Here is a 16,129-nt window from a genome sequence, read left to right as displayed (position 1 = left end):
GTGGTAGAGCACCTTGGGTTCAAACCCCAGAACCTCAAAACTAAAATAACAAATCTGAACTTTTAATCTACATGAAAGTAGACTTTAAATCTTGGCCACTCTTGTCTCCTTTCCACCTATTCTACCTCAGTATCTGTGGAATTATTCATTCTTTTTGTAGATCCTCCTGGATAGATAAGGCAAAAGTTGTTGGAACAACCCTCATGCCTACCATTACTGCCTGGGTGATTTTCCACAAGCGAATATACTTCTTCAGGTCTAGTTTCCTCCTTGGTAAAAAAGTAAAAACTGCATAATGTTTTTTTTTTTTTTTTAATATACACATATTGTTAGTTGTAGGTATTAGTATTATAAAAATAATACCTTTATTTTTATGTGGTGGTGAGGGCCTCACACGTGCTAGGCAAGCGCGCTACCACTGAACCACAACCCCCGCCCCTGCCTATTGGGTTATTTTAAAGATTAAATGAAATAATGCACAGTAAAGTAACTGTTCTTTACATCATTTCTGCTATTAAGTCATTCATCTCCATTGACTTAACACAAAATACTATCTTTTGAGAAACTAACACCTTCAGCATTTTAGAATGTATAGAACCACATGGAGGAACAACAAATTTACATAACGAAATTGAATTGCAAAAGGAGATTGGGGTGGGGATTGAGCTCTTCTAAGAAATAAGAGTTCTGCAAACCTCCAAGAGAAGTTTTATTCACTCTATATGTAATCATGAGACCTATATGAGACTTATCAAAAATAAATATGGGTATGTGAGGAGGATTTCAAAATAATTGAATAACACCAAGTGTTAAATTTTAAATTCTTTTATCATTAACTCCTTTTATCGTTTGCCAGCTTAAAGCCTCTTTTGATGGAAATGCTCATTTCTTACACAGTGCTGAGGGTCTCCGTATTGTTATCATAAATTTGCTTGGACAATTTCGTTTCACAGAACAAGTACTCAGAGCTTATATATGTGGTAGGTAGACCACAGGCCAGCCTGGGGGAGTGCGCATGGTAGGTGGCACATCCATAGCTTCAGACTCTGGGAAGTGAAAGGAATGAATGATACCCGCCACGCCAAAGAAAGCCAGAGTGGGGGACTGTGACTGGCAGAATGGACCCCCAACAACCAGCCACCCCACTCCTCTGTCACCAACACTCCCAGCCATAGCAGACAATTGCAAGGCAGCAGAAGGCCACCATGTTACCTAATCTCATTTTGTTAGAGAAGCTGGAAATGTGGATTCATGTGTACAACCTCCTTATTTTCAAATTTTGGCAATTAACGTAATTAAGAAACACACACCTACCAGCAGCTAATCTGCAAATTCTACTCAGTCCTCCCAATATTTATTCAGTGAAATCCTGTTGCCAAAAGCTCGGTCCTTTGTCCCTGATGCCAATCCAATAATGAGGACGTGGCTTTGAGAAAAAGGAAAAAGCAGCTTTATTGCTTTGCTAGTAAAGGAGAAACACAGGGCACTCCTGTCCCAGAGGCTGTGATTCTGCCCATCAGCAGGAACAGGGGGCTTTTAAAGAGGTCACTCAAAGGCTACATTCCATGTGTTTCCTATCTAGAGCTGTCATTCACTTGTTAAATTTGAGAGATGGTCATTTCTGAGATCTTCTGGTGCCATCCCCAAAGTCTAGATTACTTCGTTCCTGTGGTGGGTATGTACTCAAGGACAGATGACGCTGCCTAGGACAGGGAAGAAAGGTAACCCTGATCCCCTGAGAGTAGGGAGCAAGAGAAAGAGAAAGAAAGATGTCCATTTAAAAAATAAGTCACAGTGGCAGAGCAGCAAGGGCAATATCCAAAGTGGGAAGCAGACCACTGTTATGATCCCAAGAACCCATTAATGAGCCAGTCCCATTTTCTCTCCATAGCTCCAGAAACATGACAAAGAGAAAGAAGACTCCCCAGGCTCGTGGCGATCAGAGGAGGAAATGGCAGCGGAAGCCGCAGCACTGAGGGTCTACTTTCAATGACAGGTAAACCCTCCTCAGGAAGGGTCTCCCGTCTGGGAATGGGGACAAAGATAAGCAGCTTCACCAAGATCTTTAGGGGTGGCTGCAAAAGACATAAAAGTTGAAGAGGAATTTATTCCTAGCTCCTCCAACACCCTCCACCTCTTCCAGCCTCTCCTCTCCAGTCCAACATCCACACAACAGATGGTTGGTAAAGCAGACCTGACTGTGTGAGAAGTCAAAACCCTCTAAGGATGTGGCAGTGCCCTCAGGCTTATGTCCCAGATCTTTTGTCCCTGTGCCAGGCTCCCAAGCCAGCTTTCTCTGCCTTCCTACCATTTCAGCCACACCCTGGTGTACTCCTTTCACGCCTTCTTCTGCTGCCCCTATTTAGTAAATTCATGGTTATGTTCCTGTTTTTCTTTGGCTGCTAGGAAGCTCAGGCTACAGGGAAAAGTTAGGGCTTGTTAGGAGTTTGCATTAATCATGTTTAATTGTTGAGAGATGAAGACAGTGATAGAAAGCTACCATCTCCTGTTGAGAATACATGCTTAAACTAAAAATTTTATACAATGGATTTTATACATTCTTCTGAAGTTTGTTCATCTATAGGATTGCATACAGTATTCGTACTAGAGTGAAAAATTCTTCACTGCTTATCTGAAATTCAAGTTTAACTGGCTGTCCTGCATTTTACTTTGGTACTGGGGATTGAACTCAGGATTGCTTTACCACTGAGCAACATACCCAGTCCTTTTTATTTTGAGACAGAGTCTCCCATAGTTGCTGAAGCCAGCCTCTAACTTGTGATTCTCCTGCTTTAAGCTTCCTGAGTCACTGGGATTATAGGAGTGTACTACCCATGACTGTCCTGTATTTTAATACACATCTTTAGGGATTATGGACCTCAGATCCTTTATTTTAAATAGTTCTTTTTCCTTTTTAGAATTAGTACTTCTAAGTTAGAATTAGATGCCTCTTCATCTGGCCTGTTTATAAATGTGTTTATAAGTTGCTGAAGCAGATCAGATACAAATTTAAAACAAAATTAATGAACAAATACTGGTAGGAATTGAATCATATAAAATTTTGCCAACCACTTAGGGATCATGATTTTGGCTAGAAAACAATTCATTGTACCTTACCCAGGGTTTTGCTTTCCCTAGTTTTAGTTACCTTCCCTCAACTGCAGTTCAAATATATTAAATGGAAAATTACAGAAATAAGCAATTCATAAGTTTTACATTGTATGCCCTCCTGTTTCATCTCCCCCAGGACAAAAATCATTTCTGTCTAACTTATCCACACAGTATACACTACCTTCCTGTTAGTCATATCATAGCTATCTCGGTTGCCAGAAAAACTGGGATCACAATGTTTATTTTAAAGTGACTCTTTGTCTAATAATGGTCTGAAGCCTAAGAGTTAGGATGCTGGAAATGCGGTTACGCTAGAGGGATACTAAAGGAAGGAAGAGTGCTTCCTTTAAGTCTCATCACAAGTCCAGTACAATAAGGTATTTTGAGAGAGCTCACATAATTTTTATTATAATGTACTGTTATAATTGTTTTATTTTATTTGTTATTGTTAACCCCTTAATGTAGCTGATTTATACATTAAACTATCATAGGCACATATGCAGAGGAAAAGCATAGTATATATAGGGTTTGTTACTATCTCAGGCTTTAGGCATCTGCTTGGGGGTACTGGAAAATAACTCCCACAGGTAAGAGGGGACCTCTGTTTTCATTTCGAAATGGAAGTTCTGTTAGATGCTTTAACATCTATGTGGATTTCTTGTCCTTCCTCTCCCCAATCCCCTTCTCAAAGTACTTTAATTACTTAGAGACCCCAGAGTACCTCACCTCCCCCTGCCCCGTACTATGCAATTGTGGATGCTCAGAAACTTGCATCTAGAAAGCTCATTTTATTCTCCATGTCATCTGTGCATCAGCTCTGCACTTAGTTGCCTGAAGGGACAGAGCATGGTGTAGCAGGAGCTGTCTTTCATATATTATTTTTAACCTTTTCCACTGTTCATCTTCTCTTTCTTAAAAAAAATAAAGGACCAATAAAATGAACTTTGGTCTATGGGCATGACTACAAACCTCTTTCTATTCTCTTCTCCTGTCAGAATTCCTCCTCTGCAGGAGAGCATGTCATTTTGGAGTGCCCTGTTCAAATGGGGGTCACAGATCTTCAGGCTTCACTTTCCAGGTTGAAATTGTTTTCTGAGTTTCCTATGCAATGGGTATTTTCAGGAAGAGGCAAGAAAGCTCTAGGTTTTTCCTGGGGCTTGCTGAATTGTAAGGGTCTATATCTGAATGCATTTTCTAGATGCTTTAAGGAGATTTAAACTTACAACCTGATTTTGCTTCTGTCTTGCCTTGAGGCCTGACATCTCCTGTCTTTCGGGTAAATCCATTTGCTTGTGAGTCTTGCCAGAAAGATATTCACCCTAAGAAATCATTCAAACTATTGCCAGCCTGCCTGTGGATTTTTAAATTCACTGATACTTGTATCTCTCCTTAAGGGTGTTGTTTACAGACCAGGCTAATGACCTCCTGAGCAGCCAACTATGGGAATGGGACTGAAATGCAGTAGCATATAGTTAGCACCTTGGAGACCAGGGTGCTAAACTTAGGGTCCTTAAATTTTACGAAGAATATCACCATGATCTACAATACAATGGGACTGAATATATGACCCTCTAGAGACAGAGGGAGACAGAAACTTGTCCTTGGGTTAGTCCTCTTGCTTCTTTGACACCCCACCATCTACACACTGAATTTTTATACAGTGTTATATGGTTCATGGAACTACTGACATTTGTTACTAAATAGATCAATATTTGGACATACATAGATGTTAAAAAAAAAGTCCATTTTTTATCTGAAATTCAGATCAACTTGCCCTCTCCCAGCTTTCCTGATTGTACCCTCAGGAGCAAGTCAGTCTTGGGCAGAGCAAGTTCAAAAACTTGGTGTTCACTCTGTAAGACCACACAATTTTTCGCAGGCATAGCAACTGACAGGATGGGGCCCAGCCCCGATGTAGATGACAAAATCCAATTCTTACAACTTACAAATGTAGATTCTGTGAATAATCCTGTGCTGCAAGTGATGAGAAAACCAGGACTCCGTGATGTTAAGTATTATTCTAAGGTAAATGGTGAATCCAGGCAGTCCAACCCAAAGACCATTTTCCTAGTCTTTGTACTGTCCACCTCAAAGAGCTCCCTCTTCCAGTCAGTTCCTTCTCCCTGTCCTAGGACCCCTCAAATTTTTTTTAGGCTCTTCATCTTATCTATTGGTCTCTCTGGTTCCCCTTTCTCCTTCCTTGCCTTGTTAAAAACACCCTCTGCAGCACCTGCCTCCCTTCTTCACACTCTCTCCAGATACCAGGAATCAAAATGGCCCCAGCTTCCCCCAAATGACTTCACTCTACTGATTGCTACTAGGCTGCCCTCCTCCCTCTGTTCTCTGCCATCTGAACTCATGGTCAAGAAATATGACCTTGGGTTCCCAAATTTCATGTATTCTATTTTGTCATGGTTTTTCTTATCTTGTGACTACCAAGGGCATCATTTACTTTGATTTATTTGAGTCACTTTTTAAGTTTGGGTACATTTATCTTAATCTGTATATCTGAACCTTGATGAAAGAACTACTTTTAATTAGAAGTTATGCATGAAAATATAATTAAAAAAAAACAGTGCTGTTAAAATCCCAATTTGCTGGTAGTTACCAGGACTGAACTTTATTTTCTCTTTGTGAGAAAGTGAGGTGGGCCACTCTCAGAGAGGCATTTAATTTCAGCACCAACTGAAGACTCTCCACTTGACCTATTCAGAAGGATAAAAAGAGAAAAACCTACTCAGAGATTACTGTAGGAAACCTAAAATTAAACAGGCATATGATTCCTGTCTTTGGAGAAATAGTAGTGGAGGCTGGAATTGAAACCCTGAGCAAGAGAACTCCAGACTACTCCAACCACTGAGCCAGTACTTCCTTTTTTCTTTGCTTTTTCTTTTTTCCTTTTCTGTAAGTAGGCATACAGAGTGCATGGGGGATGCCAAAGAGTCAACCCCCCCCCCCAGAACTACTGGGTCACCATTTTGTCACCAGGTGTGAAGTGGGCACCGCAGTTCACTGCCTCCCTAGAGGTACACTCCGTCTCCAGGCTGAGCAGCTCTTAGGTTTGGCTTTTAACACTTGCTCGCCCATAGTCTACCTTACAAACCAAAGGACTATGGAGAAGATCACAAATACCTGCACCAAAGAATCCCTATATAGGACAAAGAACGGCAATAGGCAAAGAGCTGCTGTCTGCTTGCTTTGGGTACACCTAGCTACTCTGATAAGTAAAAACCCCTGTTCTGTATCTTCTTTATGTATGAACTCAGATTAATCCTCAGGATGACTCAAGTGCCATTACGACCATAAAGAGAAACATTCCAAAACTATAAGCTCTCTCCTTGGCCTCTTGAAGCCATCAAGGAACGAACATCATCTGTTAGGGGAATTCTCTCTGCCTTCCCATATAACCTGGCAGTAGGTTTTGGCATTTCAGCCACTCTCTAGATCCCTGCCTACCAGAAAATGACTTTGAATCGCAGTTTCTGGGGCAGTAGTGAAAAACAGACACGGCCTTTGCTATGCCTAGAGAGGTCCACAGTCCACTGGTTGCTGAACGAAGCTGTATCTGCCTCCTCCCTGCTCACCTGACAGATTCCCTGAGGAGGTTGCCAAGCCTGTGCTTCCAGGAATCAGCATCTACTCTCTGCCCAGGTGAATTAATGTATTGACTCCCCACACACTGGGCTGATTTCCGGGAGAGGGGTTTTGTGATGGTTCTTTCTAAATCATATTAGATGACACTAGATCTACATTTCTTACCTAACCTTGCCATCTTCTGGAGCACAGTAATTCTTTATGCAGGCATGTAACACTTGGATTTTCTGCCTTCGACACACTGGTGGTAGGTTTCCTATTTAATTTTTAAAGCAGCAGCGGTGTGTGTACCTATGGGGAAAGTCCTCTCCTTGTTCCAACTGGAATTGAGTGAGTTATGTCATAAAATGTGCACGCATCACCCAACTCTGATGGGAAATCAGAGCAGGACAGGTTTCTACACCCTGTTGTGTCAGCAGAGTTCATTTGTAATTCATCAAACTCTCCTCTGTGTGTGCGGTTATTTTACAGATAATTGGTTGCCTCTCATTTACTCATAACAGAGCAGTGCAATTTCAAAGCAACTGAGTCAGCCCAAAACAACATTATTAGTCGTTACAGATGTACTGTCAAGGAAAATTTTGACACTGGCATTTTTTTTAAACCACCATAATTTCAGCCACTGGACCACCCTTGTAATCATGGACAGTCAAGATGGATGAGAAAGGACAGGTTGCAGAAATGCTTTGGTCTGTAAATTGTACCTTTGAAATCTACCCACTAGCTAGGAAAATAGACTAACCTTCTCAGCACAAGCAACCACTGATGAGAAAGGCCCACGTAACCCAGTGGTCCCTGTTTCTATTGGATTGTGCTGACCCTTTCCCCATTCTGTTAAGATTATATTTCTAGAACTTTCTTTCACTAGTAAGGAATTACAGATTCTGTTATGTGACTTAGATAAGTATAAACCATGTCCCTATGGCTTAAATAGGGAATGATAAACCACAGAATCATGGAAACTTTTGAAATGATCAATTCTAATGTCCCATGAAGTGATTTATTTTACCACAACTCCAGCTATATTTTAAAAGCCAACCTCCCTTTACATACATTCTATGAGAGAGCCTATCCCAAGGTTTAAAATGCAAATTCAGTTTAGTTGGACTATTTTTAAAATGTTTTGCTGAGATCCAGTTTTCTCTAACATGGACCTAAGGATTTAAGCAAAAGATTTCCACAGGTCATTGATGGCTACAGAATCCAGAGAACTCTTCTACTGTTTAGTTCACTGGTACTACAAATGATTGGTGTTCCAAAGGTAATTTTAATCCTTATGAATGTTAGAATGACATGGTCCATCCATCAACAGAGTTCTTTTCTTTACATAGCCAAATTAACTTGAATTTGGGGATTTACTTGCATCTTGCAAAAGCCTATCATTATCACCCTTACCTCACATTAATCTACATCCTTTTATAACAAAAACCTCCTAAACTAAAACTTTTCACTCTCTAGGTCTTTTTTTCCCCCCTTTCTCAGCTTTCTTCACTCCATTCTGTACAGTCCTGTCCTTCCAGTGAACTATTTTGCCTTTGTCTGCCATAAAGGAAAGAGGGAAAGAGGATTCTGGAGACCACGAGAGGTTAATATGAAGAAAGACTATAAAAATTCACATGAATACTTTGACCCCATCACTTAACCATAGCTAATGTTCATGCACCTCACTTGATCCTATGCCTACGATGTCCCTCAGCCATCTCTTACATAGTAAGTGCTCCATTATTTTGCCATGCTGGAGTGTCACTCAAGTGATCATGCACTCAACCTGGATTATTAGTGCAGGATATACTAGCAAAAGCAGCTCTAATTATGCACCTTTTGGTTTTAATACTTCTCCAATGATTCTAAAAGTTTAGCATGCTCTCCTACTTCCAATTTATGAGTGGTGGGCAACTGAGACTGTATCTTATTTATTAAAATAAAGTCTGAAAAAATGAGGAAAAGAGACAGAAGGACTAAGAAAAGAACATCTTGAGAATTAAACTGTCAACAACTGTAGGGTAATTAGTAAAATTAGGTATGTAATGTGTCCTTTCTTCTTCCAGATAACCTCTTTTCCATCTTTTCTCCTTCAAAGCATGTTGTCTAAAGAGGGCAAGAGCCACAGAAAGGGAAGAGTGCTGCAGAAGCCTATCTAAAAATAAATCTGCACTTCCTTGTACCCAACACTTTCAAGGGATGAATGCCTACCACCTCTCCTTTCCTTCCCCAGGCCCCATTGTACTAACCTGGCCACTTTGGTCCAGCATTACCATTCTGCACCCCTAACACAGGGCAAGGAGTTACTTCTCTTCTAGAACCAAGAGGAAAACTTCTAGTGGTAGGAACAGTGTCCTCTAGAGAGCAAAGGCTTGTCTTGTGCTTTACACAGAACTTTCTGGAATGTGCTTGGAAAAGAAGGGACTGATAAAATGAACATTATAGTTTTGTAAAGATAATGAAGTCATGAGAAAGTATAAATCTGGAATGGGGGAATTTTTCCAGATTCCCAAAAAGGGAAAGTATGACTGTCCAAAAATTTGACTCAAATCTCTGTGTTCAACTAGAAAAACTTCACAGAAGAATAACCACCTAAAAAAAGGTTAGAAGTAACAAGGTAGCAAAAACGTACAGGGCCAAGACACAAGGGAAGTCCAGAGAGGTAAGCCCAACATTTGGGACTGCTTTTCCACCAAGGCCATTTGAGAGTCTTAAAGAAGCAGATAAAGTTGGCCAACCACAGAGTCCTCATGAAACCTCCACGCCTGGGTGGGGTTTCAAAATCTAGGAGAGTTACACCCTTGAAATAAGAGTGAGCCAGATGTAAACCAGCTCTCACACCACTTCCTGCCCAACTTCATATCATGTACCACTTCATATCATGTAGATAGTAAAAAAAAAAAAAGTTTCAGAGAATCCCTAATTGCTAGTCCATTAGACACTTGGCAGAAAGAAAATTCTCCATGAAAGAAAATAATACCAACTAAAGACCTTAAATTATTTCTGCAATTCGTTTCTAAGTGGAATACCCAGTATGTGTGTGTGCTAATGCATAGGCACATACACACACACAGGGGACCAAGTTTTTGTGTCCTGAATGCTGTGTCCCATCCCAGAATTCATATATTGAAGACCCAGCCCCCATGTGATGGTGTTAGGAGGCAGGACCTCTGGGATGTGAGCAGGTTAAGATCACATCATAAGACAGCACCTCCGTGATGGGGTCAGTGCCCTTATAAGACAAGACATCAGATTTGTCTGTGTGCTTACTCAAGGAAGGGTCATGTGATGACAGCAAGATGCTGGCTGCCTACAAGCCCAAAGAAGAATCTTAAAATGAGTCAGTCTTACTGCAACTTCTTATTGGATTTCCCGGCCCCCAGAACAATGAGAAATAAATTTCATTTGTTTACAAATATGATCAGAATCACAGGTTTTTGTCTAGAAATTGGAATTATCAGACACAGATGTTAAAATAGCTATGTTTAACTTGTTTATGGATAAAAGACATAAGATTTCAGCAAAAAACTGGAATCTATTTTTTTAAGGCACAAATTATTAAAAAAAGAGCCAAACAGAAATTCTAGAACTAAAAATACCTTGACCCTTGCCAGGCACTGTGGCACACTCCTATAACCCCAGTGGCTAGGGAGGCTGAGGCAGGAGGACCTCAAGTTCAAAACCATCCTCAGCAACTTAGGAGGTTCTAAGCAACTCGTTGAGACCCTCTCTCTAAATAAAGGGTTAGGGACGTGGCTCAGTGTTAAGTGTCCCTGGGTTCAATTTCCAGTACCAAAAAATAAAATAAAAATACATTAACCCAGTGAATGAATTTAGTAGCCAAAAATGTCAACTCAAAGATGAACATGAAGGAACCATGAAGAACAAAAGGAGAGTGGCGAAAAAGAGAATAGAAGACAACGTATAGTAAGAAAGTCTAATAGATATTTATTCACAATTCCATTGGGAGAGAAAAAACAGTTTCAGTGGAAGTTATATTTAAAGAAATAATGCCTGAGATTTTTTTTCAAAACTGGCCAAAGCTGCTAATCCAGAAATTCAAGAGCACGCCAACACCAGAACAGGGAATGGAGAATCCTCACTCACACAGATCATGATAAAACTGGAGAACCTCAAAGGCAAAGAGATAAATATTTGATTTTAGAGTGGAGTGAAGAAAAGCACTTACTTTCAATAGAGTAATAGACTAAAAGTAACAACAAAAATAGTGAAAATCAGAAGACCACGGAATGATATCTCCGAAGAGCCAAAAGAAAATAACTACCACACCAGATATCCATGAGCAGCTAACAGATTTTCCATGAATGCTATACTTTGGGTGTGGAATGTCCTCTTTTTGAAAGCCCAGGCTTTAAAGGCTTAGTCCCCACCTTGGCATGATTGAGATTGGGGACCTAGTTTTAGGTCACTCAGTGTGTGCCCCTGCAAGAGATTGTGGGACTCTGACCTCTTCCTCTTCCTCTTTCATTTCCCTGCCATTAGGAAACTGGCCTTGCTTCCCCACCTGCTCCCTGTTGTGCGGCACCACCACAAGCCCTGAAGCACCAGGGCAATTTATCTTGAACTGTCACTGTGAGCTAAACAAACCTTTTATTCTTACAAGTTCATTATCTCAGGTATTTGTTATAGTACTGGAAAGCTAACAACGCTGAGATAATTCATTACCAATAGATTCATATAAAAGGAAATCTAAAGAGAAAGAAAACAAATAGGAATTAGAAACTGGTTTGAACCTTATGAAGAAAACTAAAAGTTGTGGATAAAGATGTGTTTTGAGGGTAATTTTTAAAAAATTTATCCTTCTTTTAATTAGAGCTTTATAGTTATGCATAGTAGTTGGGTTCATCCCACCAGACTCATACAGGAATGGAAACTGATTTCAGTTCATGATCTCCCCTTTTCCAGTCTCCCTCCCCTACTCAACATGACTTCCTTTCACTGTCTATTAATTAGTATTTGATTGATTATGTTATCCTATCCTTCCCTCCCCCTTTCCTTTATTTCCTCTAGCTTCTGCATATGAGACAAAACATTCAACCTTTGAGTTTCTCAGCTTGACTTATTTCACTAAGCATGATATTCTATATTACCATCCATTTATCAACAAATGCCATAATTTCATTCTTTTTTAATAGCTGAGTGGAGGAACTCCATTGTATATACATATCACAATTTCTAAATCCATCCATCTATTGATGGGCATCTGGGTTGATTCCATAATGTCATAATTTAGCTATTATGAGTTGGTAATTAACTTCTAATTATGACAAATACATTTATTAAAGAAAATAAAAATGAAGAGTTAATCTACTAAACATCTTTATAGAAAAGTTAAATCAAAATTAAACAAGATACTAAAGATAAATAAGTAGTAAAACAGAAAACCTGAGTATAATCGAAAGGATTAATGAAATCAAATATAGGTCTTCAAAAAGAGAAATCACAGAAAATCAATGCAAAAACAAAAAGGCAAATTTCTGTGTAGGTATTTTAGTCACTAAAAATCAGAGCATATAATGAATAACTTTAGAGCAATACATTTAAAAATGTGTATTAAACTTTCTAGAAAATAGTGACCTATCTAATCTACGATGAAGAAGAAAATATGAATAATTTGATAACAATTAAAGAAATTGTACCTTCATTAAAAACCTTCCAACAAATAAATCATCAGGCCCAGGTAGGCTTGCTGGTGCATTCCACCACACAACGAAGAAACAAGTAAGAATCTTTCTCAAATTCTGACAAAACGGGGAAATGGGGAGAAATAAATCTCTTTCACTGCCTAATTTGTTGTGTGAGTTACCTTGCAAATGAACCTAACAAAATAGCCCAGGCAACTTAGCAAGACCCTGTCTCAAAATAAAAATCAGGAAGTATTGAGGATGTAGGTCAGTAATACAGCATCCCTGGATTCAGTTCCCAGTTCCAAAATAAAGACACAAACAATACACAATCTGTAGAACGATCACATGTGGAAGTAGATGCCAAAGTCCTAAAATACTGATGTCAGATAGATAGATGACAGATACTTTATGCACATATACACACAATTTATGAAAAGAACAATATACAATGACCAATACAACTTCTCACTTTGGACTATCAAATAATGTCTTTCCCCAGATAAGTGAAGGAGAAAATGATCATCTCAGTAATTGCAGATAAAACTATTGATCCAATGAAGCATCAAACAATAAATACAAAAGTTCTGGGAAAACTAGAAAGGAATTTAATACTTAAGGGTGAAATGTTTAATACTGTTCATCTGAGGTTGTAAATGAGATCAGAATAGTCACTGGTAGCACGAGGTCCCAGCCAGTGCAGCCATGCAGGAACAATAAATAAGAGAGAAAAGGATTAGAAAGGAAGGAATAAAACCGTTATTATTATCATCTGTGGACAATATGAAAATGTATACAGAAAAGCCAAGACAAGCTATTAAGAAACAATTAGATTATTAATCAGTGAATGTGTGAAGGTCTCTAAGTTTTCAATTTCCCTGGATCAGTCACAACAATTAAAAAGTGAGAAATTTTAAAGTCACCATTTATAGTAACATCAGAAATCAAATGCCTAGGAACAATTAAAGATATGTAATCTTCTAGACAGAAAACTATAAAGTGTTATTAAGAGGCATTAAAGAGAAATTAAATGGAGTGATGAATGACTTGATTTCATAAATACTCAATTTTCCTCAAATTGACCTATAAATTTAGTGCAATTCAGATTTAAATTTTCATAGGTTTGATTTTGGTGAAAACTGACAAGTTGATTCTAAAATGCTTATGTAAATGTAGCTAGAGGTTCTTCAAAGAACAAGATCAGAAACATTGATAGGCTTACTCTACAAGGTTACAGAGGTATTGGTACAGGATAATAGACTGATGGAACAAAATAAAAGACCCAGGAACAAATCCAGGCATATATGAATACTTGATTTAAGATAAAAATGACACCACAGAGCTCTGGGGAAAGGTAAGTCTTTTCAATAAATATTTCTGGGAAAGATGGTTACCCATATGGAAAACTAATAAAATGAACCCCTACCTCATATCATATGCAGAAGTTGACTTCAGGTAGATTATAATTGAAAACATGAAGTATTAAACAATAAAGCCTTGAAGATAATTTAGCTGAGTATCTTCATGATCTTGCTTTAAGGAAAGAATCTTAAACCAGGACACAAGAAGCACTACTAAGATAAAAAAAGATTCATAAATTAGATTGCATTCATCCAAAAACACCATGAAGCTGGGTGCAGTGGTACATGCCTATAATCCCAGCAATGTAGGAAGCTGAGGCAGGAGAATTGCAAGTTTTTTTAGAATATTTTTTAATGGTCAATGGACCTTTATGTTTTAAAATTTATTTACATGTGGTGTTGAGAATCAAACCCAGTGCCTCACACGTTAGGCAAGAGCTCTGCCACAATCCCAGCCCCAAGAATTACAAGTTTGAGACTAGCATGGGCAACTTAGTGAGACCCTAAGCAACTTAGCAAGACCCTGTCTCAAAATAAAAAATAAGAAAGAACTAGAGATGTAGCTCAGTGGTAAAGTACCCCTGGGCTCAATACCCAGTACCAAAACAAACAAACAAAAAAATAAACCCATAAGCAGACACCATGAAGAAAGGAGAAAAGTGTTTATAGCAGCACAATTCACAGTATCTCAACTATAGAACCAACCCATCAACAGGTAAATAGGAAATGACATTGTGGTATATATATACAACAGAAGAATGACTTTATGACATTCCCTGGTAAATGGCTGGATCTGGAGACTTAAGCCAAGTGAAATAAGCCAATTCCCCCATAACCAAAGGTCAAATGTTTTCTCTGATATGTGGAAGCTGAACCACAATAAGGGGGACAGGGAGAAGAATAGAATTTCAGTGGAGTAAACAAAGGCAAATGAAGGGAAGGGAGGTGGGATAGGAATAGAAAAGATAGTGGAAAGAATCTGACGCAACTTTCCTATGTACGTGTATGAATACACCATAGTGAATCTGATCATCATGTGCATCCACAAGACTGGGATCCTAATTAGAATAAGATACATTCCATTCTTGTATAAATATATCAAAATAGATTCTGTCATGTGTAATTAAAAAGAACCAATTAAAATTAAAAGAGAAAAGACAAGTCCTAAAATCAAGAAACTATTTGCCACCTATATAACCAACAAAGGAACAGTGTCCAGAAGATAATTTTAAAACAATGACAACAACAACAACGAGCCCTTAAATATCACTAAGAAAAAGCCAACAGCCCCACAGAAAATACAAAAGAACTTGTTTTGGCACTTCAAAATATATAGGTATCGAAATGGCCAATAATCTTTAGCCAACAGGGAAATGTAACTTTAAAGCACAATGAAATAACCAAATCCGCCCACCTCTATAGTCAGAGTTTAAAAGAACTGACTGTATCAAGTGTTTGCAAGAATGTGGAACAACAGAAACACATAATAGAATACATACTGTGTAATTGCCCTCACATAAAGTTCAAAAACAGGCAAAATTAAATTATAGTGCTTAGAGATATGTTCATGTAGATGGCAAAATTATAAGGGAAAGCAAGGAAGCAATCACCATAAAAATCAGGCCAATGGTCACCTTTGGTGGGGAAGCAGGAACAGGATTATGATTTTGAAGAGGAATTTGGACTGAGGTAGAAAGGTGGAAGTGGGCCTGCATTGTTCTGTTCCTTGCCATGGGAGGTGATGTGTCCTAAATTAATATTGATCCTGCAAACTGAAAATATATCGTCTTCATTTTTCTGTGTGCGTGTGTTATATTTTACCATAAAGAGGACAAAAAATAAATCAGATAAATGAAAAATTTTAAATTAAGGAAAAAAGAATAGCAAAAAAAGAGACCAACTTTAATGTACAATCTAATTGCAGACTGGATATTTAATTATTCCACAACAGACTTAAACAAAAGAAGAATAATTGCTGCCAGTAATCTTTACAGACACACTGCTAACACATCAGAGTCAATTCCCCTCCTCCTGGCCAGCCTCCCTGACTTTCAGAGGCCACACTAGCCGACCAAATCTTTATTTCAGGAAGAGAATAATGGAGACCACTGCAGAGAGGGCATTTTATTATTAACAATAATTCTTAATGATGTTACTTAAAAAGAGCTTACCACAGGCAACTTATGCCAATCATTTTTTCTAGATTTCCTCTCAGTTAAACCCTACAACGTCTTTCTAGTATGACCTCATTTTCAGAAGCAGAAACTGAGGTTGAAGGCAGCTGTGTGACTTGCCCCATGTTATATGTGATTTGCCTCATGTTATATGTGGAGATCAAGGTTCAAGTCCAAGCAGTCTGACTCTGGAGCCCACATTTACCTTTGCACTAAAAATGGTGGATCTCTATTTAGAAACATCCTCCTCTGAATAAACCCT

At 38.7% G+C, this 16,129-nt stretch overlaps 1 protein-coding gene across 1 annotated transcript in view; it reads left to right on the top strand.

Annotated features, from left to right (window-relative positions):
* Positions 1-16,129, top strand: part of Fhit (fragile histidine triad diadenosine triphosphatase) — a 1,508,571-nt gene that overhangs the window by 1,481,077 nt on the left and 11,365 nt on the right. Inside the window, exon 9 of the mRNA XM_047532106.1 lies at positions 1,892-1,996. Coding sequence (XP_047388062.1) covers positions 1,892-1,993 — 102 coding nt within the window. The 3' untranslated portion in view covers positions 1,994-1,996. The remainder of the gene's footprint in view (positions 1-1,891; positions 1,997-16,129) is intronic.

Source organism: Sciurus carolinensis, chromosome 17 (assembly GCF_902686445.1).
Source record: "Sciurus carolinensis chromosome 17, mSciCar1.2, whole genome shotgun sequence".
NCBI lineage: Eukaryota > Metazoa > Chordata > Mammalia > Rodentia > Sciuridae > Sciurus > Sciurus carolinensis.
The sequence above is the reverse complement of the archived record's forward strand: the minus strand, read 5'-3'. Positions and strand labels throughout refer to the sequence as shown.